General features: G+C 46.8%; 1 protein-coding gene across 2 annotated transcripts in view; it reads right to left on the reverse strand.

The window, feature by feature from the left end:
* KCNK10 (potassium two pore domain channel subfamily K member 10) overlaps positions 1 to 26,410 on the reverse strand; it is a 105,001-nt gene extending 78,591 nt beyond the window's left edge. The window contains exon 1 of one of the 2 annotated variants that reach the window (XM_015571550.1): positions 25,783 to 26,410. In XM_015571550.1, coding sequence (XP_015427036.1) covers positions 25,783 to 25,825 — 43 coding nt within the window. In that variant the 5' untranslated portion in view covers positions 25,826 to 26,410. Of the gene's footprint in view, positions 1 to 22,062; positions 22,583 to 25,782 lie in introns of those variants that run through there. The other variant, XM_015571544.1, reaches the window with a different exon arrangement.
* Positions 26,411 to 27,006: the final 596 nt, after the last annotated feature.

Genomic DNA, 27,006 nt, shown 5'->3' on the forward strand with positions numbered 1-27,006 from the left:
ACCACTATGAGGTACACCTGAAACTAATATAATGCAGAATGTCAACTGTAATTGAAAAATAAAACAATTAAAAAAGCAAAAATAAACATAAAGGAAAAATGAAAAAATACTCTGTCCTTGATGCATTTAGTCCTGAGTCCTAGAACGGGCTGGATCCCACTTAGGTTGGGCTCTCTGTTACCTGCTGTAGAAACCATCCTAACAGATACATTGGCTGATCCAGTGCCCACATTTATGCCCAGAAGGTTCAGGTCTCAATGAATCCTTAGACACAAATGGCCTCACACTGCAAAGGCTCACACAAAGCTCTGATGGGTCTTCAGGTCACCAGTTTCAGCAGCAGTGTTGCCGGTAGGATCAATTCCCGACCTGAAAATACCAGCTTTCTCTTTCTTCACCTAAATTTAACATGCAACTTCAAGGGTACTGTCCCAACCTTCCCTTCTTGGTGCATTATAATGTTACTTTCAACCTTGAGAAAACACTTAAACACAGTCACCTATGACCCTTGTTTAGGTTATACGCTTCTCACTGTGCATTCATTAACGTCCTAATTCAGAATACTCCAATTCTCTTCAATCTATTTCTTATATGTATTTCCCCATATGTTTGTTCTTTTATTGGAAACTCTAAGACAGGGAATGAGTCTCTTTGTGGGACATCTTGCACAAGGCTATGAGTAGTTTGGTACTCAACAAATGCTTAATGACAAACAGTGGTGACAAGGGTGACATTGGTTGTGTTGCATCATTAGAAAGACAACTTTTCTGACCATTCATTGGAGATGGTTCTTCTGAATTAATATAATAATGTCACCTTTGTAAGAATAAGTTAGTTGTTAGGTGAACAATTTAGAATTCTTCCTAGTTCTCAGATTTGAATAGCTACTTTTGGTGTTTTTTTAAAAAATATATTTTTATTAATTTCAGAGAGGAAAGGAGAGGGAGAGATCGAAACATCAATTATGAGAGAGTATCATTGATCAGCTGCCTCCTGTGTGCATCCTACTGGGGATCAAGCCTGCAAACAGGGCATGTTCCCTTGACTGGAATGGAACCTGGGACCCTTCAGTCTGCAGGCTGACGCTCTATCCACTGAGCCAAACAAGCTAGGGCTACTTTTGGTATTTGAAAGCTTGGACTCTTATAATTTATAAAATTCTTCTCAGCTATTCAATAACTCTAAGTAAAATAAAATAGTGATTTAAAATAATGAACCCAAACACTTTAAATTTCCTTGAAATCTGCAAAGGATCATACTCTAAAAGCAATCTATTGAGGGCAGAACATCCTTACGAATATTAGAAACATAATTAAAATTATTCATCCATTTTCAGCTACGGACTGTAAGCTCATCTCTACAGCAAGCTCCTCTGGGGATCATGAACTTTATTAAAGTACCCATCACTGAGTTCTGGAATCCTAGTGACAAGAGCACATCAACTCTTTGGGAGTCTGATTGGAGTAAAGTACAAATTTTTGAACTTCAGCACTTAACTCACCTGGCTACCAGGTACTTCCCTGGGCCTTCTGGGCACTCGCCCCCTCCCAATCTGGTCCATTCCATGTGCCTGTGCCACAGCATACAGGGAAATTACTCAAGACATTGGTGGACTCTGCTCAGTGGCCTTAATTTTGGATTCTGATGCTACTATATGTACTTGTCCATGAACTTTTCTGAGACCTCTTATGATTGGGCATAGGGTCACTGCATGATCTGTGACTTTGTGTTTCTTTTTTTCAGTCCTCACATGGGGATATTTTTCCATTGATTTTTAGAGAGAGTGGAAGAGAGAGAGAAAGACAGAGAGAAATATCAACGTGAGAGAAACACATTGATTGGTTGCCTCCTGCATATGCCTTGACCAGGGCCTGGGCCAGGGAGGAGCCTGCAACTGAGATACATGCCCTTGACCAGAATCAAACCTGGGACCCTTGGGTCTGCAGGCCAACCCTCTATCCACTGAGCCAAACCAGCTAGGGCTGATCTGAGACTTTGGATGTGTGCAGCATGTTGGAAGTGGAGTGGACTTTGATGCTCTATAATCCAAAGCCTGCATCCTGGTGCAAGAACTGACTTGCATAGGATGCTGGGCAAGTCACTTAACCTCTCTGAGCCCCAATTCCACACATGAAACCAGGATAATAATGGCACCCTATAAATACCTATCTTACAGGCTTGTTATTTTTTTAGTATGTTTTTATTGATTTCAGAGAGGAAGAGAGAGAGATGGAAACATCAATGATGAGAGAGAATCATTGATTGGCATGCCCCCAACTAATGATCAAGCCTACAATCCGGGCATGTGCCTTTGACTGGAATTGAATCCGGAACTCTTTAGTCCACAGGTCGACGCTCTATCCACTGAGCCAAACCAGCTAAGGCAAGGCTTGTTATTTAAAAAAACAGTGCATTTGATTAAAAACCACAATGAGATAACACCTCACACTGTTAGGATGGCTATTATAAAAAAGACAAGAGATAATAGATGCTATAGAGGATGTTGAGAAAAGGGAAGCCTGGTGCACTGCTGCTGGGAATGTAAATTGGTACAGATACTATGGAAAACAGTATGAAGGTTTCACAAGAAAGTAAAAATAGAATTGCCATATGATCCAGTAATCCCACTTTTGGGTATATATCCAAAGGGAATGAAGTCAGTATCCTGATGAGATATCTGGACTCCCATGTTTATTGTAGCATTATTCACAATAGCCGAAGTATGGAAACAACTTAAATGTCCATCAACAGATGGATGGATTAAAAAATGTGATACACACACACACACACACACACACACACACACACACACACGGAAATACTATTCAGCCTTAAAAGAGAAGGCAATCTTGCCATTTTCAATAACATGGATGAATCTGGAGGACATTATGTGAAGTGAAATAAGTCAGACAGGGAAAGACAAAAACTGCATGGTATGTAGAATCTAAAAAAAAAAAAAAAGTGTTGAACCCACAGAAAGAGAGTAGAATGCTGGCTGCCAGGGGCTGGGGGAAGGAGGAAACAGGGAGAATCTGTTGAAAAGATACACATTAACAGCTCTAAGATGGCTAAGGCCTGAGGATCTAATGACTAACATGGTGACTATAGTTGATATCATTGGAATTTGCTAAGAGAGTTGAACGTAAGTGTTCTCACAAAAAAGCACAACTATGTGAGGAGATGGATGCATTCATTAACTCAATGGGGGGCGGAATCCTTTCGTAATGTGTACGTATATCAAATCATCACATGATGCACTTTAAGTACATGGAAGTTTATTTGTCAATGAATGAATAATAATAATAGTGCACGTGATAAAGGAATGTCGCTACTATCACTGTAACTTCGTTTTTCACTTTACCAGACGGACTCTAGCCTTCCATCTCCCACGCTGCAGCCCCAAGTGCCATTTCTCATTCCTTCTGCTCAGTTCTGATGTCTGGCAGAGTCTGACCGCCATGAATTTATGTGGCAGCTCAAAGAGGGAGAGAAGAGGCAGAGACTCCAGGCCTCAGAGACTTTCTCTACTGTGCAGCTTGAACCACTGGTTCTCTATCACCTTCTAACCTAACCTGGGCATCCTGACACCCAAATTCTGACATCCCTGTGCCAACTACAATGCCCTAAAACTAGAGGCCTAACATTAGTCCTAAACCCCAAAAGCGGTCACATATTGGTTGTGCAAATATCTCCTATCAAATCTAACATATCATCAGGTACAAAATGCATCATTATTTTTTTGTACTTCTAATAAATTAATTATGCCAATTGAATGATTATGTACCATGGGTAGGGAGACACATTCTGATTTCAGAAATGTTATATAATGAAAATAATGCATCTTAGAATTAATGCAGTACAATGGAACAGTTTCTCTTGGAGAAACATTAAAAAGTACAAAACATGGCTCTTGTTCTTGTTTTCAAGAGTACTGCACAGAGCCTGGCGGACGGCAAATGAACATTTGTTAAATGAATAAATGTATGCATGAATGAATGCACTTCCTAACAGCCACATTAGGAGGTTCTGTTATTCAAAAAGAAAATGTGATGCAACAGGAAAATCATGTTAAAACTTAAACACATCATTCCACCAAACCTTCCCCTTGAATTCATTTATAAAATAAGCTTCACTCCGAACAGTTTGTTGTGTCCTTCGCAAAAGGGACACCTAGATATAGTAATTGATTCAAAAGCCTACTGTCTACCTAATGGCCTGTTTGAAGGTAGACACTATTGTTAAGTGTGCGGTATCTGGGACCATAAAACATCAGGTGCCTATTCAGACTCGTCTGGCAGCATCTTCCGAGTACACTTTGGGTTTCTATCAGCTAGGACACAGCATTGCCGTCTTTGATAACCGGGAAAACAGATCCCTTTAACAGTGCCTTCTCCTTTCTCTTGTACCACTAAATTGGCTACAGACTGCCTGGCACCCAGCCAATCCCTGCACGGTGATGGGGATGAAGGTGAGTGAGTCACAGTCGTCAAAGACGCTTCCGTTAGAAGAATTTGGCATCTGCTTCCTGCCAGAGCAGCTCCCAAGGGTTGCTTTGCCCTACTCATTGCCATTAAAATTAGTGCATTTCTCCCTGGCCAGTGTGGCTCAGTTGGTTAGAGCATTGTCCTGTACATGGAAGGGTCACAAGTTTGATTCCCAGTCAGGGTGCATACCCAGGTTGTGGGTTCGATTCCCTGCCAGGGTGCATTGCAGGTCAGGGTGCATGCAGGAGGCAGCCAATAGATGTTTTCCTCCCCTCCCCTCTCTCTCTCTCTCTCTCTCTCTCTCTCTCTCTCCTCTCTAAAATTAAATGTAAAAAATTAAAAAATTAGTGCATTTCACCTCATGGGCTACAGAGATAGGCATTATATAAAATAGATGAAAAGAAATATAAATGGATGTTGGAGATTCATAAATGTAGAAGGTTCTTTGGGAAAACTTCTGGTGACAGGTGCCACCAACATCAGAGGGCCACTCTTCTCTTTGCTCTGAATTTCAGCCCCTGCTCTGGCCAAACCTTCGTCTGCTGTTTGCTTGAATGCACTCACTCTAGACTTTTCTCTGTGTCGAGGGAGGATCGCGTCCGCAGCCATAGGAGGTCAGATCCTTTGCAGGTGAAATACAAGGCATTGGAATAGAGACATCCTGCCCGTAACTATTCCTCTGTGCAGGGAGATTGCAGGGGAAATGACTACTGTAGGGATCACAACCAGTCACTCAAATGACTTTTCACGGAGACTGTGGACCAGTTTCCCAAAACAGGCTACCCTTGTACACGTCAAGAGCAATGATGTCCATTCTCAGTGTGACCTAAATGACTCTAGAGTTGAAAAACCCACACAGACATCATACAGCTATTTATCCTTGTGGCTCCGTACAAAATAAAAGGAATCCACAGACGATGGACTGACTACCTCTATTCTTTCACAGCAAAGAATTATCCGCCAGATGCCACCTCCCCTTCACCCACGGGCCCCAGAACTGCAATCCTCATCTTATTTCCCTATAATCAATGTCTCCCAATATTCCATACCTTGTGGATGACACTGCTTTCCTTTAATTTAAGAGAAAGAATTGACTCCACTAAGCTGGTGGCCAGTAGGTCTCTAGACCTTTCTTCTTCACTCCCCCAGTGGTCCCTCTAGCCCAGACCTCTGAGAGGACCTCAATATTTTTCACCCAGTTACTGCACTTTCTTCCCAGTAGCCTTTTGCTTGTCATTATTCCTGCCTCCAATTCACATCCTGTCTTGTGTCATAGTTTTAATTCCCTGTGCCATCGGAATGGAAAATCCTTAAAGGCAGAGAGCATCTAATGATCATCTCAGAATCAATCGGCGAGCCTGGCACACGTATTTAATAAATATTCCAAATAGAAATGGAGTCCAAAATGTACTGAGGTAAAAAAAAAAAAAGTAAATCCATATTACTCACAGACTCTGGATTTGCAAATCCTCCTTGCTAAAATTCATCTATAACCCCGAATCAATACTGATGGCACTTTTGCAGACATGTGCAGAGCCACAAAATGCTTGAGTCATTCAACACATGTGTTCCCAGGTGCAGTTGAATATGGCAATGTGCTGCCTTCTTGCATCAGCTCTCATACTGTGTCTATTTAGTACCACATTTTCCATAATTTTTGGTGTGGTTTTTTTGGTCATTTAATTATTTAAAACTGCACTCAAGCACAGTGTTGAAGTTCTGTCTAGTGTTTCTGAGTGCCGGGTTTGATGCTTTATGGAGAAAATACGTGTGCTGTTGCCATGAGATCAATGTTAATGAATCAACAATACACATCCCAGAAGGCGCCTTTAAACAGAAACACACAGAAAACCAGGTTATGTACTGATCAGCTGATGAAAACATGGTGACTAGAGCCTTGCAGGAACCTACCCCTGTATTTTCCCTAGAAGCAGTGGTTGGTGTTCAATAACTCAGGGATCGCAGCCACTTTATAGAACACAGCTACTGCAGATGACAAGAGTCAACCGTGCTTCATTTTGCCATCTTCTCAGAAGGAGGATTATGGGAGCAACGGTTTGATGAGGCTGAGATGAGTCTCATCAAGCCTTAACCTCTCTTTTCATGCTTTACGGATTACTCAGCAGCACAGGTTTTGTGCTGAAAATGTCTTGGGGAGAAGGCTGCTGCTTAGCTGTAGACGGCATCCCCTGAGAGCCATTAGCCTGCCTGGGCAGCATCTGGGGCACCGTACCCTCTCCGCTCACTGGAAGCTAGCTGGCTGGGGAATCAGGCAGAGACGCCAGGGGAAAATAAAGACCTTTATCCTAGGTCTTAATGTGGGTTCCCCTAAAAGCTGATCCAAGATAAGGGCTTGAGCACAGTAGTTGTTTGGGAGGTGAAGAAAGCACCTGTAGGGGAGTAGAAAAGAAAGGGGATTGGAAAGCAGCCAAGAAAACCAATAAAAGGTGAGTATCAAGCTAGCTATCCCTGTGGGAGAATGGAAACTTTCCCTCTGGGGAAACTGGGACCTCACGTAAAACATATTCCTGAGTTCTCTTACCGTGGCTGAGGGAATTGGGGTGTTTTTACACCATCTCCCATTGGTCATTGGCCGAGGGCTGCTCTGGGGGTGCACTAAGTCCCCTGCACTTTCTGGATCCCATGGGAGCAGCAGAGAAAAAGGCCAAACAGGCAAGACTTGGCCCTTGGAAGTCAGCCAGTTTTCCCTGAGTGGCAAGAGCCAAGGGATAAGGAGGGGTACATCTGTGACATCATCCCGGGCTGACATTGAAAGTCACATAAACCAAGAGGAGGAATGAGGCCACTCCCATGAGAAATTTACAAAACAAGCACATCCCTGCTTCCTGAACCCTGGGGTCTTCATGGACTTTCAGCTAACTCGCTACTTCAAAGACCAATCCCACCCATCTTAAGTCAAAGTAAAGTTTAATGGTGTTGCCAGAGGACCTAGGAGGTACAACTGGTTATTTACCTTCTTCTTTGGTAGCAGATGGAAGGTTCATTTGCATTTTAATGATCAAATGGGGTCTTTCCCCCGGACTAACATGAGGGAGAAGGGCAGGACAGAAGCAGTTATTGGAAATCATGGGGAATCCAGCTCTTCACAGGACGGTCTGTGTCACCATCAGAGACTAGCTAGTTCCCTGATGCACATCCAAGAAGACACACATCCCTGTTCAAGAGCCAGCTGGTACTAGGCCTTTCCTGTCCACAAACACCAGCATGGGGGTGGCAGAGCTGGGGGACAAACCTGAGCTCTGGCCTCATCACACCCCCTTCATCTCCATCACACAATGGCCATTGTTACCACCATCAGCACCACCAGGCAGGGTTCCCCCCCTTGCTAGGACCAGTTTAAAATAGAGCAGAAACCTCTAGTAGCTGCTGGCTGGATGGCTCCTACAGGTCTCTCCCAGCCACTCAGATGAGAATCCTAGCAGTGAAGTGTGCCCTCACCCCCGCAGTGCCGCAAACTCCTGGCAATACTCTCACAGCTCCCTGGATTCACAGTGGACACCACAGCCAGTCCCTCCCTGGATTGGTAGTGGACACTCCAACCAGCTGCTGCCTCTTTAAGCCCTCATGACCCAGGCTGCATGTTGGAGTCACTGCTGAGAGCCATTAGCCTGGGCAGCATCTGGGGCACCGTACCCTCTCCGCTCACTGGAAGCTGGCTGGGGAATCAGGCAGAGACGCCAGGGGAAAAATAAAGACCTTTATCCTAGGTCTTAATGTGGGTTCCCCTAAAAGCTGGCTGCCCCAGTACTCCAAATGTAGCAAGGAGACCACCAGGCTCATAACCAACAGGTGCCCCAATTTCCCCCTGTTCAGAAGATGTGTCAATTTAGACACTTTGGAAGCCACGTGTACCAGAAAGTACCCATCTGCCAGAGAGAGAGAGAGAGAGAGAGAGAGAGAGAGAGAGAGATGGAGACAGCTTTTAAGTAGCTAACATTTGGGCCTCCTGCAATTCCTCGGAGATTAATTTCCATGTCATAATTCTGGGGAGACTCAAACTCGTCACATCCCAGCGATGTATGCACAAGCCACATGGTCCTAATTAACAAAGGTTCTTAATAAAATGTCAACACAATCGAGGCAGTTCTGAGGCCTCTGAAATCACTGAATTTTCTAACAGAATACTGCTGCCTTCATCAGGATCAACCTTTCTTTCCTACTCAATTATCAAATGAATTTTTTTTTTTTTTGCAGAGCAATATAACATCAGAATGGCCTTATTTTCATCCTCGCTATTACATTTTTTCAACCCCTTTACTCATGCCTGACAGATTTTTTGAATGCAGAGAAAGTGGGCTGAGTGTCTGTGAGAGCAGCTGAGCTCTGGCCAGGTGGCAAGTTTCAGGAGGCAGAGACTGTGCTGTCCATCCCTGTGTCACCGGGCCTGGGGCAGCGCTGGGCACAAGGCAGGCGCTCAGTAAATATCCACTGATGCCCAGGTAGTGTGGCTCAGTGATTGAGCATCAACCTATGAGCCAGGAGGTCATGGCTTAATTCCCGATCAGGGCACATGCACAAGTTATGGGCTCAATCCCCAGTAGGGGGTGTGCAGGAAGCAACTCATCACTGATGTTTCTGTCTCTCCCTCCCTCTCTAAAATCAATAAAAATATATTTAAAAATATTCACTAAGTAGGTGAATGGACATCTTCTCCAAGAGGCTGAATGTATACTCACATCCATACTTGTGGTAGACTTATGGAGAGCAAGAACAATCTCAGAGCCCATATGCTGTAGGCCAGGGGTTCTCAACCTGTGGGTCCCGACCCCTTTGGGGGTCGAATGACCCTTTCACAGGGGTTGCCTAAAACCATCAGAAAACACATATATAATTACATATTGTTTTTGTGATTAATCACTATACTTTAACTATGTTCAATTTGTAACAATGAACTTGGGGGTCACCACAACATGAGGAACTGTATTAAAGGGTCGTGGCATTAGGAAGGTTGAGAACCACTGCTGTAGGCTCTAGTACAGCTGTAGCTCTTTGTTAATTCTTCCCAAAGGAAGGGGGCGGGACAAACAGACCCCGGGAGCTGTCAGCTTTACCGCGAGAGGTGATGTTGAATAATGGAGGTTAGCAGATAAGGGCTCAAAGATGTGCTCTGTCCCCTCTGCCGCCTGGGCAGGGGCTGGCCACTTGACCTTTCTAGACTTCAATGTGATCCTTTGAGAAGCCTCAGAGGGTTTAGGTGTTTCAAAGTCCCTTCCAGTTTCTGAAGGGAGTTCAGTGTAAACTGGGCGACATTTACATGAGTGACAGGTTGCTGTCTGTGCCCTTCTCCTCTATCACGCAACCTCTGCCTCTGCTTGCCTCCATCCCACCTGCCCCCATCACACAACCGTACAAGCAGCCAGGGCCCTCGCTCTGCTCCCTACACAGCACTTCCCAAAGCCGGTCTTCCATGCTCCTGACTTCTCCCTTCCCACTTTATCCCAACCCATCAATATCTTTTTAGCCCTGGGTTCCATCCCCTCTTGGCCCTGCGCTCTCATAGAAATTTGATTAACACGACTATACCCATGGGTAATGGAGAGCTCATATGTTATCCAGAGGAAATGTATTTGCATTTTAACCAGATGCGTTCTGGAGATGATGTTTTAATCTACATATCTATCAGTGCATTGATCGTGGTATATGGTCATACTTGTTTATGCACCTGCCTTGGTGGCTAACTGTCGCTTTTCTGGGTATGAAACCTCAGTTCCTTTTCATCTTTCTCTGTTTAGTGCCTAGCTCGATTTCTGTGGGCACTCACTCAATAAATGTTTATGGAATAACCACATGGATGAATGAAAGATTGATGAATAGAGCCGCTGATGGATTTTAGGCAATCTGATAGTCATGGGACAGAGTGACGTGGGTCACTTGTAGACAGGGACTGATATGCATTAATCCCACCCCCTGTGGCGGTCGGCTTGACCTGTCTTTAGACTGAGTCTGAATGCAGAGCATTGCCTGCTGAGCAGGCATTCATGCTGCTATAGAAGCTGTGTTCTCACTCCGCCAGAGAAAGGGACCAGCCCGCCTAAGCCTCTCATTAATTCAGGCTTCAGGGGTGGCTTCTGAGCTGAGGCCACAAGGACTCAACTAGCAGGGGGCCCCATTGTAGTCAAAGGAGAAATACCCCAATGTCACAGTGCCTCCCGACACACCAGTAACAAAGTGACAGAGGGTATGGAGGGGATGCTGGCAATTTCTATGAGGGCCATTATGCTGAGTCCTTCCAAAAGGCGTTTGAAGTACAATAAAATATGGGTCCACCATGGTTTTTGGGTTATTGCTGGTTGACTGCAGATATGTAAAGTATCACAAAATCAAAGGCCATGCAACAAAGCCAGGGAAAAAGTAATTTTAATGAACAGAAACTGAAAACGTGGGGGCCCATTGCTTTAAGATACACCTCCCATTTGCAGCCAGTAGTTTGCAACCAAAGATGTCAAGAAAAGCTATTTTCCTGTCCAAATATTTTTCAAAAATTCCTATGATTTCTTATAAGAAAACGGAATCCCCCAGATGAACCCTGCCCCCAGCACCATGCCTGACACATAGTAGGTCCTCCATAAACAGCTGCTGAAACAATCATTTGATTTATGAGTGGTGTAAGTACATTTTTTGAAATATATTTTTATTGATTTCAGAGAGGAAGGAAGAGGGAGAGAGAGATAGAATCATCAATGATGAGAGAGAATCATTGATTGGCTGCTTCCTGCACAACTCCTACTGGGGCTTGAGCCCACAACTTGTACATGTGCCCTGACCAGGAATTGAACTGTGACCTCTTGGTTCATAGATTGATGCTCAACCACTGAGCCATGCTGGCTGGGCCATGTAAATAATTTCTAATCTAATAATAGACAAATATGGTAATTGACCATACCTCTGTTACGCTTCCCATTGGCTAATCAGCAGGATATGCAAATTAACCCAACCAAGATGGCAGCCGGCAGCCACGCAGCTGAAGCGAGCAGGAGGCTTGCTTGCTCCCCTGAGTGCACAAATTTTTGTGCACTGGGCCTCTAGTTTAAATATAAAACATAAAACTATGCAATTCTTAGAAAAATAACATAGGAAGAAGTCTTTAGGACCTAGAATTTAGATACAACATCAATAGCACAATACATAAATAGATTTGATAAACTAGACTTTATCAAATTAAAACCTTTAGCTTTGTTAAGGACCCTGTTACACTGAGGGTCCCTCCACCCCTGAGTGCACAAATTTTTGTGCACTGGGCCTCTAGTTTAAATATAAAACATAAAACTATGCAATTCTTAGAAAAATAACATAGGAAGAAGTCTTTAGGACCTAGAATTTAGATACAACATCAATAGCACAATACATAAATAGATTTGATAAACTAGACTTTATCAAATTAAAACCTTTAGCTTTGTTAAGGACCCTGTTACACTGAGGGTCCCTCCACCCCTGAGTGCACAAATTTTTGTGCACTGGGCCTCTAGTTTAAATATAAAACATAAAACTATGCAATTCTTAGAAAAATAACATAGGAAGAAGTCTTTAGGACCTAGAATTTAGATACAACATCAATAGCACAATACATAAATAGATTTGATAAACTAGACTTTATCAAATTAAAACCTTTAGCTTTGTTAAGGACCCTGTTACACTGAGGGTCCCTCCACCCCTGAGTGCACAAATTTTTGTGCACTGGGCCTCTAGTTTAAAATATAAATCTGATTGTGTCATCTCCCTGCCTCAAACCATTTGGTGCCTTCCCACTATTCTCAGAAAAAAAAAAAAATTCCTTTACAATGCCTACTATACCTGGCCACCTCGCCATTCTCATGTCACCATGACACACCTCAGTCTCCAGCCAGTACCAAACTCCAGATCTCTTGGCCAGAGACCTGAGCTCTCCTTACTATATACCTCATTGCCATTCTTTGTTCTTTTATAACACATCTGAAACTCCAGACATCTAAACCAGATTGTAAGTGTAGGAGCATTATTTGAAGCAAGGAGTGCCACAAGCCACCATCATTATGCACAGCTACATTTAAATCTGAAGTGTGTACACTACATGACTTAAGATCAATTTTTCACAGTAGAAATTGAAACACTAAGGAATCACATGCATGTGGCTTAGACTGGGTCATAATAAACCAGTTGTAGGTCCAAGAATTGAAAATGAAGAATCAATGGGAAGTTCAATCACCAGTGTAGAAACCACCCTGAAAGTCAGTCACTGTATGGGGTCAGGGGTCGGGGTAGGGAGGAAAGGTGCAGCGAGTGAGGATAGTTTCTGGATAAAGGAAATGAGGGGAAAACAACAGAACCAGAGGGGGGTACAATGGCTTAGCCACATCCGGACAATTTTTCAGCCAATGGTTACTATGGTTACAGATGCCATGAGAATTGGCCCAGGAAGCCTCATTCAACCCACTCTCCCCGTGCCCTGGGGCTCGCCTCTCTTTGCCATTTTGTGCATGGACAGTGACATAGTCAACAAAGCCCATGGTGGCAGTAAAAAAAACTGTCTTCATTCTCCTCTGCCTAGACACCGAAGCTCCAACACTGTCCGCAGAATATGAAACTGCCTCAGAAATAAGCTAGGCATTCAATGTTTGGCAGCATGGGGACCTTGAAGCTATCAAATGCATCTTACTTCCTGGAAATCATTTTCTCTTTCAGAATGCAAAGCAAAAAAAAAAAAAAAAAAAAAAAAAAAAAAGCAACAAGGTAGTAAAAAGATGTTTACTGGGCCCTGGCTGGCGTCACTCAGTTGGTTGGAGCATTGTTTCATATGCCGAAGGGCTGTGGGTTTGATTCCCAGGTGGGGCACATACTTAGGTTGCTGGTTCCATCCCTGGTGGGGGCAGGCAGGGAAAGCAACTCACTGATGTCCTCTCACCCACCGATGTTTCTCTCTCTCTCCTTCCTCTCTCTCTCTCTCAAACCAATAAGCATATCCTCAGGTGAGGATTAAATATACATATATTTACTGCAAATAGGACAGGGAGGGCTGACAGTCCTTACCAATGGCTTCTGCTTGTGTATGTGACGTCACTCCCAGGCACACTGTCCCTGTCATCTTGGCTACACCCTGACTTGTGCTTAGATCACACCACATGGACAGGAGGGCTGCTGCAGACACACAGCAGACACCCACCCCTGACCTTTCTGCTGCTCAGCCTGAAGGATGTCCTGCTCTTCTGGTTTTATCCATGGAGGCTGGGTTTTCAGTCACGAATATGTAAAGGAAGGGGGTTGACTCTGGGACACCTCAGGTGCATGAGGCGCCACTCTCAACCTCTCGATTCACAGTGAGAAGAAACATTACTTTGTGTGGTCATTTTTGGGTGAATGTTTTACAGATCTACACATAGCATGGTGCCCACACAAGACAGACTTAATGGGTGCTTTCTGTATTTGAATAATCTGCTTAGAATGGGAGGTATGCTGTTATAAGACTGTATATTTACATTTTACATAAATTCTCTTTCTACTCACCATCTTTCAAATATACCACCTCGGGCAATGAGCAATTGGAGGGGTAAATGGAGTTCAATGAACCATGGCTCTGTGGGAAACTGGGAAAGGCAGGATTAAATGAAATCAACCAGGTTTCTTTTCTGTAGGATTGTCAGGGGAGGGGTACAAGTTAGAGGTGAGAGTGACAGCATTAGCCGACACCCAGGTTCAAGTCACAGAGCTACAAGGTGACTTGGGACATGTTGCTTCAGCTCTGGGATAATAATTTCGCTTGCTTCCTTGGCCTAGAAAGAGAAGTATAGGAGATCATGACTATAGAGCTCTTATCACTGTGTCAGGCACTTTGTACGTATTCAATAATAGGGGGAAATGCTTATGGTGATTTTAAAATGTGCTCAAATCATTTCCTCCCTTCCAGCGTGACCTACCCCACCTCCCTTCCCCAAGCGTGAACTACACTTAGGGACTCTCATCTAATGAAAAGAATGTGGTGGTAAATCCATTTGCAACAACATGGATGGACCTTGAGGGCATTATGCTAAGTGAAATAAGTCAGACAGAGAAAGGAAAATACCATATGATTTCACTTATATGTGGATTCCAAAACAATCAAATTCATAGGGACAGAGAACAGATTGGTGGTTACCAGAGGCAGGGGGTTGGGGGTGGGTAAAATGGGTGAAGGTGGTAGAAACATTAAAGAGAGGTTTAGAAAATCAGACTTCATTTTCAATTCATACTAGTCAGTTTTAGACACTTGCGAGGGAAAATGAATCTCACACTTCGCAAACCACAAATAAATGTTTTTAAGTAAACATGAGGTTTCTGTTTCTCCATTCTGGGTAACAGTCATGAACTTGATGTCAAAAAAACAACAACAGTAGCTTCCACTGAGAGGACCACTCAGACCAGAGCCAAAAAGAGGAAGGTCCCTTTGACCTCCTTAAAGAAAAAGGATGTTCCAAAGATTGTCTGAGCCATGATTTGGTTTAGTCTTCTTTCCCAGCGGTGTCAGGGGAGTGTCATCATCCTTCTGCAATCGCAGTGGTTGCAGGGTAGACTTGCGATTGGGCAGGCTGACTGTGAACATCTTTCCTCCAGAAGAAATCTGCCATGTGGGTGTCACCAACATGGTGCTGGTGCCATGTTTAGGGAGATTCGGTAACCAAGTCTGAGTCCCTAACCAACACTAACCCTGTCTGGTCATCCAGTCAGTGTCCTTTAGAACAGAATTTGAGTGCAGCAAAATTCATCCCTTGTACGTACCCTCCTGCTTCTGCCAAGCGAGCTGTGCAAACCTCCTAATTGACTATCAATACAATCGCTTCATTCTGTTCATCATTAAACACACTTTAATTCCCTATGGAAAGTAGAAAGTAAAAGGAATCCACTCTCCAAGAAGAACATGTTTCTTGCTGACAGTGGGTCCCCGGTTCTGTGCCTCTATCAGATACATTTTATTCCACATCTCAGTTGTGTTTGAAGTCTCCCAAATTTGGGGTAAGATGTGGATTGTTTTTTAATTGTATCTGATTTAAGATGATACTCATATAGAGACTGCTATGGACTGAATCATGTCTCCCAAAAAACTAGTGTTGAAAACGTAACCCCAATGTGACTGTAATAGAAATGAGGCCTTTAGGAGGTAATTAAGGTTAAATGAGGTCATGAGGGTGGGGATGTAATTCATAGGACTTGTGCCCTTTAAGAAGAGGAAAGAGACACCAGAGCTATCTCTTTCCACCATGTGAGGGCACAGTGAGAAGGTGGCCATCTGTAACCCATGAGGAGAGCCCTCACCAGACATCAACCCTGCTAGCCCTTGATCTTGGACTTCCAGTTTCCAGAACTGTGAGAAAAGAAATTTCTATTGTTTAAGCCTCCCTGTCTATTGTATTTTGTTATGACAGTCTGAGCAGATGAATACAGAGCCAAAACACAGATGTTTTGGAAATGGGAGAAGTAACAAAGTCAATCTAGCTAGTCTTCATTCAACCAAAAAATCGCTGGGATTGGCAAAGGAAGACGAAGCTCCCTTAGACACCCCTGGAATAGAAACCTGGACGAAACCTTGGCTCAGACAGTCCTTGGAACATCTTTCCTCTCTACTTTCTAGGATAATTGTGGTGATTTTGGCACATTATTAAGCCCATTTGGAAAGCTGATCTCTTGAAAGTTGGATATTAAATCAAAACAGATTATTTTCTTTCCAGAAAAATCTAAGCTACACAAATGAGTTTGGAAACACATTAATGAAGATGGCAGCCGAGTGGCATTGCAAGTTGAGCATGGCTCACATTCCCAAGAGACCAGAATCTCTTTTTAGCCAGGAGAGAAGTGGGATCCCAGAGACTTGAACTGGATTCTTGGGATGAAGTGCGACCAGTGCAAACCCAACCTGCAAAAAACAGCCATCGACTGAGAATTCGCTCATCAATCGAGAGCCTTTTTTTCTCTGAATCCTTCAGAGCAGCCTCTGAATACATTTTTGGATAAGAAAGAACAGGAAAGTGTAGAAGGGAGGAAAGCTTGAGAGAAATTGCCCTGACATAAACACCAAAAGGCCTGGATTGGACCCAGCTTTACCTATTTGCAGTCCTGCCCGCCCCCTCAAACAAGTTGTTACTCTTTCTACTGCCAATAGTAAATTTAGATCCAATATTGACAAAAAGAGGGCTGCTTAAAGAACAAGTGAGATAATTTGTAAAAAGTGTTCTGTAAACTGAAAGATGCTACACACATACAATACAGGCTTCTCTGGAATTTTGCATTAAAATATGCACTAAAAACGCAGGTGTTTTTTTTTTTTTTAAAAAAACATCTTCAGCTCTGCAGCTTTGATTTAAATACCTCAAAAAAAAGTTACACACCAATGGCCAATATGAGCCAAATTATTCACTGGACACCAAAGAGATCTGTGTCAGCTCACTTAGCCGTCCCCACCTCATGTCTAGCGCGCCTTTCACTCCTGGTGAACCGAAGAACAGGACAACAGCCTGCTAGAGGTGTGAGAGAGCTGAGAGCCTGCAAGGAAGAGGTGATATTGCTGTCCTTTCTGATACTCCGTTATTTAGAGATATCCTTCCCTTCTCCTTTGTGTACTTTGCCTTTTGTAGCTTGGAGAAGGCCTGGAATTTCCATCCTGCATGGAGCCTGAGAGATCCTCTCCAATCCATTCTTCCATGCATCCATCCATTCAGCAAAAGGCAACTGAGTTAGTGACTACTGTGTGTCAGGCACTTCCCTGGGCACTGGGGTTATGACAGGGAAAGTTCCTGCCCTTGGAGCTCACATGCTAGTGAGGGCACATGAGTAAGCAGGATGGCTTCAGATCAGGATAAGTGCCAGGAAGACAAGTGAACAGCTGGCATAAGTGACAGGGCTGGGGAAGGAGAGGAGAGGTCTTCAGAGGGGACAGGGAAGTCCTTTGCTAATGAGCTGGCATTTGAGCTGAGATTCAAAGGGCGGAAAGCAGTCAGTCATGCAAACGTGCATTGTAAGCTATGGGGAGTGCAGGTGCCAGGCCCTGAGACAGGAACAAGTGTCCTCTATTTGAGGAACAAAGGAAGCCAAGTGGCCCAAAGGTCAGATGCAGGGGGCACGTTGAAGAGGTGGGTCAAAGAGGCCAATAGGGCCGATGTCCCCCTTGCGCATGGCAGGAGAGTGAAGCCCAAAGGGGCTCAATGAGCAGCCCGAAGTCTAACAGCTTACTGCGAAGCTACTTCTAGCAACTCGTTCTTCTGTCCCCAAAACAAGAGTTTTTAAAGCCATATTTATCAACTTCTCTCAAACTGTGGGAATATTGTTTGCTATTTTTATTGTGTGTTTTTTAAAGCCCTTAACATACAGAAAGCCAGCAGACCAATCCCAATCTTCAGCAGAAAAATTATCAAGCGATCCCAGCAATTTAAAATACACATAAGTTCTGTTATGGAAGCTGGAACTCGGTGTCAATCTACTTTTGTTGGGTCCTACACAAACAGGAGCCATTGGTTAAAGGTTTAGCTTTACAAATAGGAGGGAGGCCAGAGCTCACCAGAGAATAATCATTTCACCTTTAGGTCTTAATTTGACACCTAAACCTCTTGACGGTGCTTTGCGTAATTCACCCAAGTGCAATCAAAACCAATCTGTTCTCAATCCGCCTTCATTTTGAACGATTAAATTGTCAGGTAACGGTGCTGTAAGCAAAACATCATAATTACAACTTTCCTCCACAATCTGTGAGCGCCTCCACCTGAAGGTTCAAATCTGTGAATACCCACATCCTACAGTCGTGTTTAATGTGAATTGTCCCTTCACTTTTCTGGTATAATTCTAGGTTCCCCTTTATCTTTGTCCCGCTAAACACACTTGGCCTGTGTAGATGCAAACCTCCAAAGAACAGACCCAAAGTCTGTCCAGTTACCAGTGACTGGTCCACCAGAGGAAGATGCAGAGATGCTATCTGGCTGGAGGGGTTAGTGGGAAAGGCCCATTCACCACCTGCCTCCCTCCTCCTTCTCCTCTACTTTCTCATTCCCCTCCTCCAGTATCTCCTCCTCCCCCTCTTCCTCCCCTCTTTTTCTTTTTCTTTTTCTCCTTGAAACAAGCTTCTCCAGTCCCTGAACTCTGGGAGCCTCACAAGGCAAGGGCCAGAGGTCCCAACAATTTAAGAGATAGACTTAAAGAGTGCTTAAGGGCCTATAGTATAATCCATCCCCACCACCTATTATCTCTATAACTTTGGGCAAGTTACTCAACCTCTCTGTTCCTCAGTTCCCTCAACTGTAAAATAAGGACAGTATCTTCCGCCTGAGATTAAATAAAGAAGATGAAATAAATTAATCTTCTATTGTATAATTAATTTTAGTAATATATATATTTAATGCATGTAAAATGATATGACGCCTGGCACATAGTTCTATACAGGTGTGAGATATGTCACCATCACTTCCACTCTTCTTCTGCCTCCACCCTTTTGGCTAGGGAAAACTATTGTCACCCTAGCTTCAGGAACAGTCGTGCATGACAGCCGAGCACCTTACTGGTAGGAGCTCAGGGGTGTCCTAATGGCAATCCAGTGTCAAATGGGGACAATCATACTTATACCATCAGATAAGCATTATGAAAATGTTTATCCTATATAATAAAAGGCTAATATGCAAATTGTCCCCTCGACTGGGAGTTCGACCCAGAGTCTGACCAGGGGAGTTTAACCAGGGGGTAGGGCCAGCCGACCAACTGCCCACAGCCCCTCCCCCCAGCTAGCTGATCGGCCAGATTGGGGTGGGGTGGCTGGACCCCATCCATGCACGAATTCGTGCACCAGGCCTCTAGTATGAAATAATGTACAGAACACATCTGGCATTTGATCTACAATCAAATGCTGTTATTTTTATTAGGGTCTTTTCACTTTTAGCATCAATGGTTGTGATTGTAGATGCTACTTGCTTACTTCTTCACTGTGTCAGGCTCTAACATGTGGGATTCATCTGTGTTTATCACTGTGGCATAAATATCTAGAGAATGATAGTCATATAGAAATGTAGTTTAAGAGCCAAGGCAAGCTTCACGGAGGCAGCCCCACAGTCCTCCCTATCAAAGCTCCTTGAAGATCCCAACCTGACTCTTTAGACAACTGCCCACTTGACATACCTCTTGATGGACACAGGGACATCTCTCACTCAGCAGGTCCTGGACTGAACTCACGAGCTTTCCCTCAAGACTGGTCCTGCCCTGGCTGCTATCTCAGTCATTCCAATTCCTCCACTTCCACATATTCTTCACTCAAAGCCTGTAGATTTCATGTCCTCGGTAGCCCCCTACTCCATCCACTTCTCCTTCCCTCGCCCTTGACACCATGGTATCTGGTCCCTCACATCCACAAGAGCTACACAGCACTTGTTTTGAAACTTGAAACCCTTCAGTGACTTAAGATAATGACTATGGTCCTCCTGCATGCCACAGTCACACCCTACCTGCAAGAACAGGTGGCTTTGGGGTCTGATCCCGCAGACCCCCCGAGCCATACCTCAAAACACACACTCCCTTGCTTTCTGCTCAAGCCATAGAAACTTCCTTTCAGTTCCTCAAATACACATCTGCTCGGGGCCATTGCACTTGCTGTTTCCTTTTCTGCAACAGTCCTCCTCATTAGTCATTTAATCCCTACATATCCTCCAGGTCTCAATACAAGTGTCTGAATGCATTCCCTGACCACCCACCTCCCCTGATTCTTATCAATCTTTTCTATCAGATACTTTCTTAAAACACTGCTGCTCTCCTTCATGGAACATACATCTATACTAATAAAAGGATAATATGCTAATTAGACCAGGAGACCTTCTGGATGTCCTTCCGGACAAAGCCATGGTGGTGGGGCCAAGGCAGAGGCAGTTAGGGGCGATCAGGCCAGCGGGGTCGGGGGGAGTAAGAGGTGAACAGGCTGGCAGGGGGGGAAATTGGGGGGCTATCAGGTTGGCAGGGGGGCAGTTGGGGGTGAGAAGGTTGGTGGGGGGACAGTTAGGGGCAAGTAGGCCGGCAGGCAGAGTAGTTAGGGGCGATCAGGCCAGCGGGGTCGGGGGGAGTAAGAGGTGAACAGGCTGGCAGGGGGGGAAATTGGGGGGCTATCAGGTTGGCAGGACATCCCCTGAAGGGTCCCAGATTGGAGAGTGTGTAGGCCAGACTGAGGGACACCCCCCCCCCACCTATGCATGGATTTTGTGCACCGGACCACTAGTAAGCTTATAATTATGCATTACTCAGTGCAATGATTGGTTTAGGTCGGTCTCCCTCACTATAAACTCTAAGAAGGCAGAGCTGTTGTCTGTGTTATTCTAACTGTATTTCCAGTACCTGGGACAGCAGTTGTTATGTAGCAGGTATTCAATGAATATGTTTTGCAGGGAATTAGAAAAAAAAACACAAACAAAAACAAAACAAAAACCAAGACACACTTCCATATTCCCAAAGATCTAGAGACAAAAGAGAAGATGTAGGTCATATTTAAGGTGTAACAGCCTCAGGGTTAAAAATTAGCACAATCTCTCCACTCTTCAGTAGCCAGTCAATCCATAAGACATTTACTTAAGGAGTGAGTGGGTTTCCTCCTTTCCAGTCTGGAGAAAAGAAAAGAAAAAGTACTCGCAGAGAACACTAAACACACTCTCACACACACACGCACACACACATCTAAAAAAGAAATTTCAACCCCAATATATGCAGAGGTGTGTCCAGGCCAGAATCAGCCTTTAGATAAGAGAAATGTTAAATACAGCATTCTTGTCAAAACTGGACACTAGCTTCCAACTTGTCCCACTCCCATATGCTCTCAAGAGGAGCCTTAGCATCTGTATGCTAATTACAGACACGGTGGCCAGCGCTAGGCACAGCAAATCTGACTTAGTCGCTTGCCTGGAGGAAACATTGTCCAACATTCTTAGCTTGTAAATGACACTACTGCTTGGGCTGCCCCCTCCCCAGCCCTTTCCAGCCCCACCCTGCTCACAAACCACTGCCCCCTCCTCCTTCTACTCAGGTCAGAGCCAAACTAGCTGCCTGGTTTAGTAATAAGATTGAGGGAAGACTCAGAAGGCCCCCTGGGCTCCATTACTACGCACGCCCTACAAGAAGGGCCACCTCCAGGGACTGTTGCTGCTGATCTGAGCTCCACTTGCTGCCAGGAAACCTTTCCCATTGAGGACACCCTGAGCAGGCAGCGCAGCAGCCCCAGGTCCAGGGGGAGGCACCCCACCCATCTGCCAGAGAGACAAAGATCACCAGAAACAAAGGACACACACAGACCGGCACACACACAAAGTCAAAGCAAATACCGACACTTGGTGCAATTTCAAGCCAAACAGCCAGCTTGATGTATCTTTAAATAGATTTTGCAACAATCCAGGAGGGACAATGACTCTATGATAATGACAGGCACTATCTGGGTTTGGAACCCACGCTGCCTCCACCCTCCTCCCACCCTTACTGCTGTTCCCAGGCGCATTTTTCTGCCTCAGGACACACGCTGCCAGGAGCAAGAGTGCTTCCACTCGCGGAGGCGCGCACACGCCCGGAGGTGGAGGCAGGGCGAGGGCGGCCAAAAGTAGGAGATACCAACCTTTAGGATCCCAGTTAACCTGTTTTCTTGGAGTCTCGATTGGAAATTTCATTGCTCCGTTGCCCAGATGGGGAGGAAAGGGAAAGAATCAAAATGATAAAGTCCTCAAGCTTTCAACACCTCGGCACAGCAGTCCAACAAAAACAATTTCCAAGGATGGGGGAGCCCTGGACCGGCTCACGGAGGAACCCCAGAGAAAGACAAATGGAAAATAGTGGCTTAGGAGAGAACTGGAGGCGGCTGGGATGTTTGCACCGGTTGAGGGGTGCCGGGGAGCAACCCCCTGGGTACAAAGAAAAGTGAGGTCCGCGAGGGGAGGATGGAGGAGGCTCGGGAAGATGAAAACGCCGAGCTTCGCAAGCGCGTGCGGGCAGGTCGGGGCTGAGCCGCTGGAGGGCTGCGGAGGGAGAAGCCCACTGCAGTGTCACTCCAGCCCCCAAGGCGTGTGCACACACTCCGCACACACACTGGCCCGGCGCTCGCTCCGGCGGCGGGCACGTCAGCCTGGTTCGGTGGTGCAGAGCGCACGCCCCACCCCACCAGTGGCTCCTCGCCTGCAGGCGACGCCCCCCACTCTCCACCCCCGAAAAGCCATTGGACAGAGGGGTGGCGCGGCGCGCAGGGAGCTCGCAGCGAGGGCGGGCGACCCTCCCCGCTTGCGCTTTGCTCTGCAGAAGCCACGCCAAGACCGGAGAGATCGCGGCGGGTGGAGATGCCTGGCCAGGGCTCTGCCCCCGGGGCCTGGCCTGAGGCAGCGGCAGCTGCGGACTTGCCCCGCCGGGTGCGTGCGGGTCGGGCTGCGGGAAGCTGCGGGTTCGGAAGCCGCGGTGGGGCGGGTGCAGGCGGCGGGCGCACAGCTACTTACTGGTTCCGCGGGCGGGCGGGCGTGGAGGCAGCCGCGGCTCTTGGTGGAGTTGCCGCCGGAGACACGCTTGGCTGCCTGGAAGGCGCTGCAGGAGGTGGAAGGAGAGCCGAGGTGGCCCTGCCGCAGACCTGTGCTTCAGGGGTCACCTCTTGTCACCGCTCCCACCCTGGTCGCACCCCGCTTCTTTTCTCACTTCATTTTTCACTCCGGTGTCCTCCCGCAGGTGCTCCCGCCTGCGCCCCGAACCCACATCCCCGGCGCGCTCGGAGGACGCAGGTGCCAGCCATGAGCCTTTTGTTCTGGGACCGTTCAGCATCCGCTCTGCTCTCCCGCCCGGGGAAGGGGGAAGTTTGCTCCCCAGGCACAGCCCCGGTTCTTCTCCTGCTACCTGCGGGCGGCTGAGGCCACTGGTTGGAGGCCGGGGAAGAGGGTGGAGAGAGACGCGGCGGCCCCAGAGGAAAGCAGAGTTGCCAAGACCTGGCAACTCCTGGAAGCGGGGGCCCCAGGAGTCCCAGGGCCCAGTGGGTACAGGTGCGCGGGGCTCCAGACACGTTCAGCCCTCCCCCTCCCCCGCTTCCGCCTGAAACTACACAAGAGCTTGTGGTGGGACCTCAGTCTCCAAGAGAACCTAGTGGGCTGAGATGGTCCTGAATGGGACACTGGACGTACCAATCTGGACAACGTTTAGAAATGACTCTGGGTGCCCAGCACGGGAGCCGTGCACTAGTCCATGCTGGAGAAATACTTGCTAAAGGAAGGCATGAATTGCATACAGCGTGTTGGAGAGGAAGTACTTTAAGTTACTGTCCGTTCACTGTCCATGCCACGCATATCTTGAACCCCTTCGATGTGCCATCATTGCACTAGGTGCTGATGATACGGCAAAGCACAAGATAGGCATGGACCTTGCTGTCTATGCCATGAGGTGGGGTCCAGCCGTGGGCAAACTATGGCCCGTGGGCTGGATCCGGCCCGTTTGAAATGAATAAAACTAAAAAAAGAAAAAAGACCGTACCCTTTTATGTAATGATGTTTACTTTGACTTTCTATTAGTTCACACAAACACTCCATCCATGCTTTTGTTCCGGCCCTCCGGTCCAGTTTAAGAACCCATTGTGGCCCTCGAGTCAAAAAGTTTGCCCACCCCTGGGTTAGATGGTCACTGCCTTCACTTTAAGTAGGAGAACGTGACTTCCTGCCTGCCAGCCAGGGCCCTAAACACTCTGCGGAGTTTTGCTCTCTGAACTGCTTGAGGCTTCTGAGGAGCCTTGTGTCAGCAGCATCCTTTTCTTCATCGATTCTCCACAGTCACATCCAGGCTCTGAGTTCCAGGGCAAGATCCACAGAGGGCCACTGTCATCCGTGGCAGGGGTTGGTAAGTGCTTGGTCACTGACCCTTCAGGCCGCCACGGCTGGAGCCAGAGTTCTCTGCAAACCTTGTTCAGAAAAAACTGGTACCCATCTGACAGTGCCACCCGAGTGAGCGCACAGGTCCTCGGGCAGGTTCCCCGGGCTCGTCAGAGCCAGCTTCTCTGGGACTGTTCCCGCACTTTGCTTCCTTCCACTAGAAGGCTTGAGAGGATGGATGAGATGGAAATGAGACAAGCAAGGAATTTCTGCTTCTCCCGCCGCCATGCCACCAGTGACATCAGTATGCATGTGGATCCTGCTCCCAAGCCCAAAGGGAACAGCTGGTGAGTTCCCGGGGAAGCCTGCAGAGCCTCCCTCTGCCCTCTCAAGTGCTCACGGCCAGGAGGGCTCCAGGCCAGTCACCACAGTGCCATGTTCCCCCCTGCATCCGAGTCAGAGAGGTGTCCACAGAGAAAGATACCCTCTCGCCTGAATCCCCTGAGGACGGGATGTCAAACTAACATTTATCAAATGCATCCCTGACCTCCTCACACTTCTCTCCATCCAGCTTCCCTACATCTTTCCTCTGAGGTGAGATCAGAGCACAGAAAGATAAAACAAAACAAAAAAAACACAACCCCTTCCCCCCCCCAAAAAAAAAACCACACACCCCAAACACTCCCAAGGTCACAACACAGAGATTCAAACCTAAGTGAGCTCATCTGGTCCCAGCCCCTCCATTGCAAAATGAGTTGGACTAACCTCGTGCCCTGGGGTCTACATCAGGGAATTAGTTCACCGTCCAAGGCAAATTCCTGAGGCACAATATACAGCCTTAGGGTGCATCATTCAGCCAATCAAAGAACAAATAGGGAGCATCCCCAGTGTACAAGATAGTTTGCAGTTTTTCTTAAAAGTTATATTGGGGCCTGGAGAGCCTTCCCCAGAAAAGCATCAGCAGGACGATGGAAGGACTGTTTGGAGGCTGGGAGGGTTGGGACCGACCCACGGGGGTGAGGGAGCAGGAGCAGGACCAGGGCTGCGGAGTCCTCTTGCTGTTAAAGACGTGCACTAGTCTTTGGCCCTTATGATCATCTCTCTGCTAAATCACTCAGTGCCTCCCCACCATCACCCCCACCACCCTCACCACAACTACCACCACCACCACCACCAAGAACAACCTCTGGGGCTTTTTTTCATCTCTGCTTTCATTCTGCTTTCTCAGAGGGTGTGTGTGTGTGTGGGGGGGGGGCAAGTTCAGCAAAAATTAACCAATTAATTAATTAACCCCAGCACCCCCTCCCCTAACTGGCCTAAATCAAGTCCAACTCCTAACCTGCTTAGTATTTGGAATGGACAGCTGAGGAGGGGGGGGTGTAAGGGATAAGCCCCCCCCCCCAGCCCCAAGTAAAACAACTTAGCACATTAACCCTTTGCGCTACTGCCATGCCCTCCCATCAGCTTCCATTCTCTGCCTTCGTTATTGCAAACTGGATCCCACTTACCCCAGACAGGAGGGAAGAAGGGGTCTGTGAGGAGGAAAAGCATCCAGAAGAGATGCCGCGCCAAGCGGTTCCCTCTCGCTCTGCGCCGCCCCAACTTCCATGGCTATTGCTGCCGGCTGCGGGCCGGTGGGAAGCGGCCGCCTCGGGCTCCTGCGGCAGGACCACAAAGCATCGTGATGCCAAGTGGCTCAGCTTCCCGCCTGCGGGCAGCGGCCTCCCCTTCGCTTTGGGGGGACGCAGGCCCTGGCCGGGAGGCGTGGCTGCAGGTCCCCGGGTCTCCGCAGCTCAGAACCTGCAATCCTGGCGGCACCACTTCAATGAGCGCCCGGTGGCCCAGTCATCTCCCCAGGAAGTTTTCCGCGAGTTGGCTCCTATACTTCCTCCCCACTGCGCAACCCCGGACCCCTGTGAGAGCGGAGGGAGCTGACTGCTTCCTGTGGGGTCTCGGAGTGGCTGCCCAGGCACCGCTCAATCTGAGGACTGCTGAACGCGGATCGCGGGGTGCAGCAGGAAAGAGTCCTTGCTGAACAGGGATTCCGGGGCGCAGCAGGAGAAGAGTCCGGACAGGGAGAGATGAAGCAGCTTGGGGAATCTTGCTTAGTGCTGGTTCTACAAACGGAAGGAGAAGGGGAACAGATCTGATTAGAATCAACTTTAATTCACGAATATCAGGATGCATTCATTCATCTGCCTTGGGTTGTTTCCCCTGGAGGTCCAGAAGAAACCCCAATCTTCCAAGATCTCCCCCATTCCCAAGACACCTCCCAGCCCTCTTCCCAAAAAGAACCACGTCATTTTGTGAAGAGAAACCCATACAAACCCCGGGTAGAGTCACTGGCATAAAACTGATGGGGCCATTCTGCACGAAAGTGAACTCGAACTTCTTCTACCAGAAATGTTTTATTTCCCTAGTGAAGTTGCCACTGTGTTCTCAGCATTTAAGCTGCGAACATTTATCTCCGTGTCCCAACCAGATCTGCAGAAGCACATCCTTAAATATATGTTGCTCTAATCTTGGGCTCTGCTGTTTTGGGAAAGGCTAGAGGCATAGGGGCAGCTACAGGGCAGAGGGTGTGACCCCCTGTGTATAAATCCTGCAGCTTTATTGCCTTGACTCAGACCTCTGATTGGGGGTTAATGAGGACAACATACTCTGAAGTCCAAAGAAGTTGTAATTAGAACATCGGGTTGATGAACGTGTTTCATAACCAGGAACCATATCCT

This window comes from Myotis davidii, unplaced genomic scaffold (assembly GCF_000327345.1).
Source record: "Myotis davidii unplaced genomic scaffold, ASM32734v1 scaffold732, whole genome shotgun sequence".
NCBI lineage: Eukaryota > Metazoa > Chordata > Mammalia > Chiroptera > Vespertilionidae > Myotis > Myotis davidii.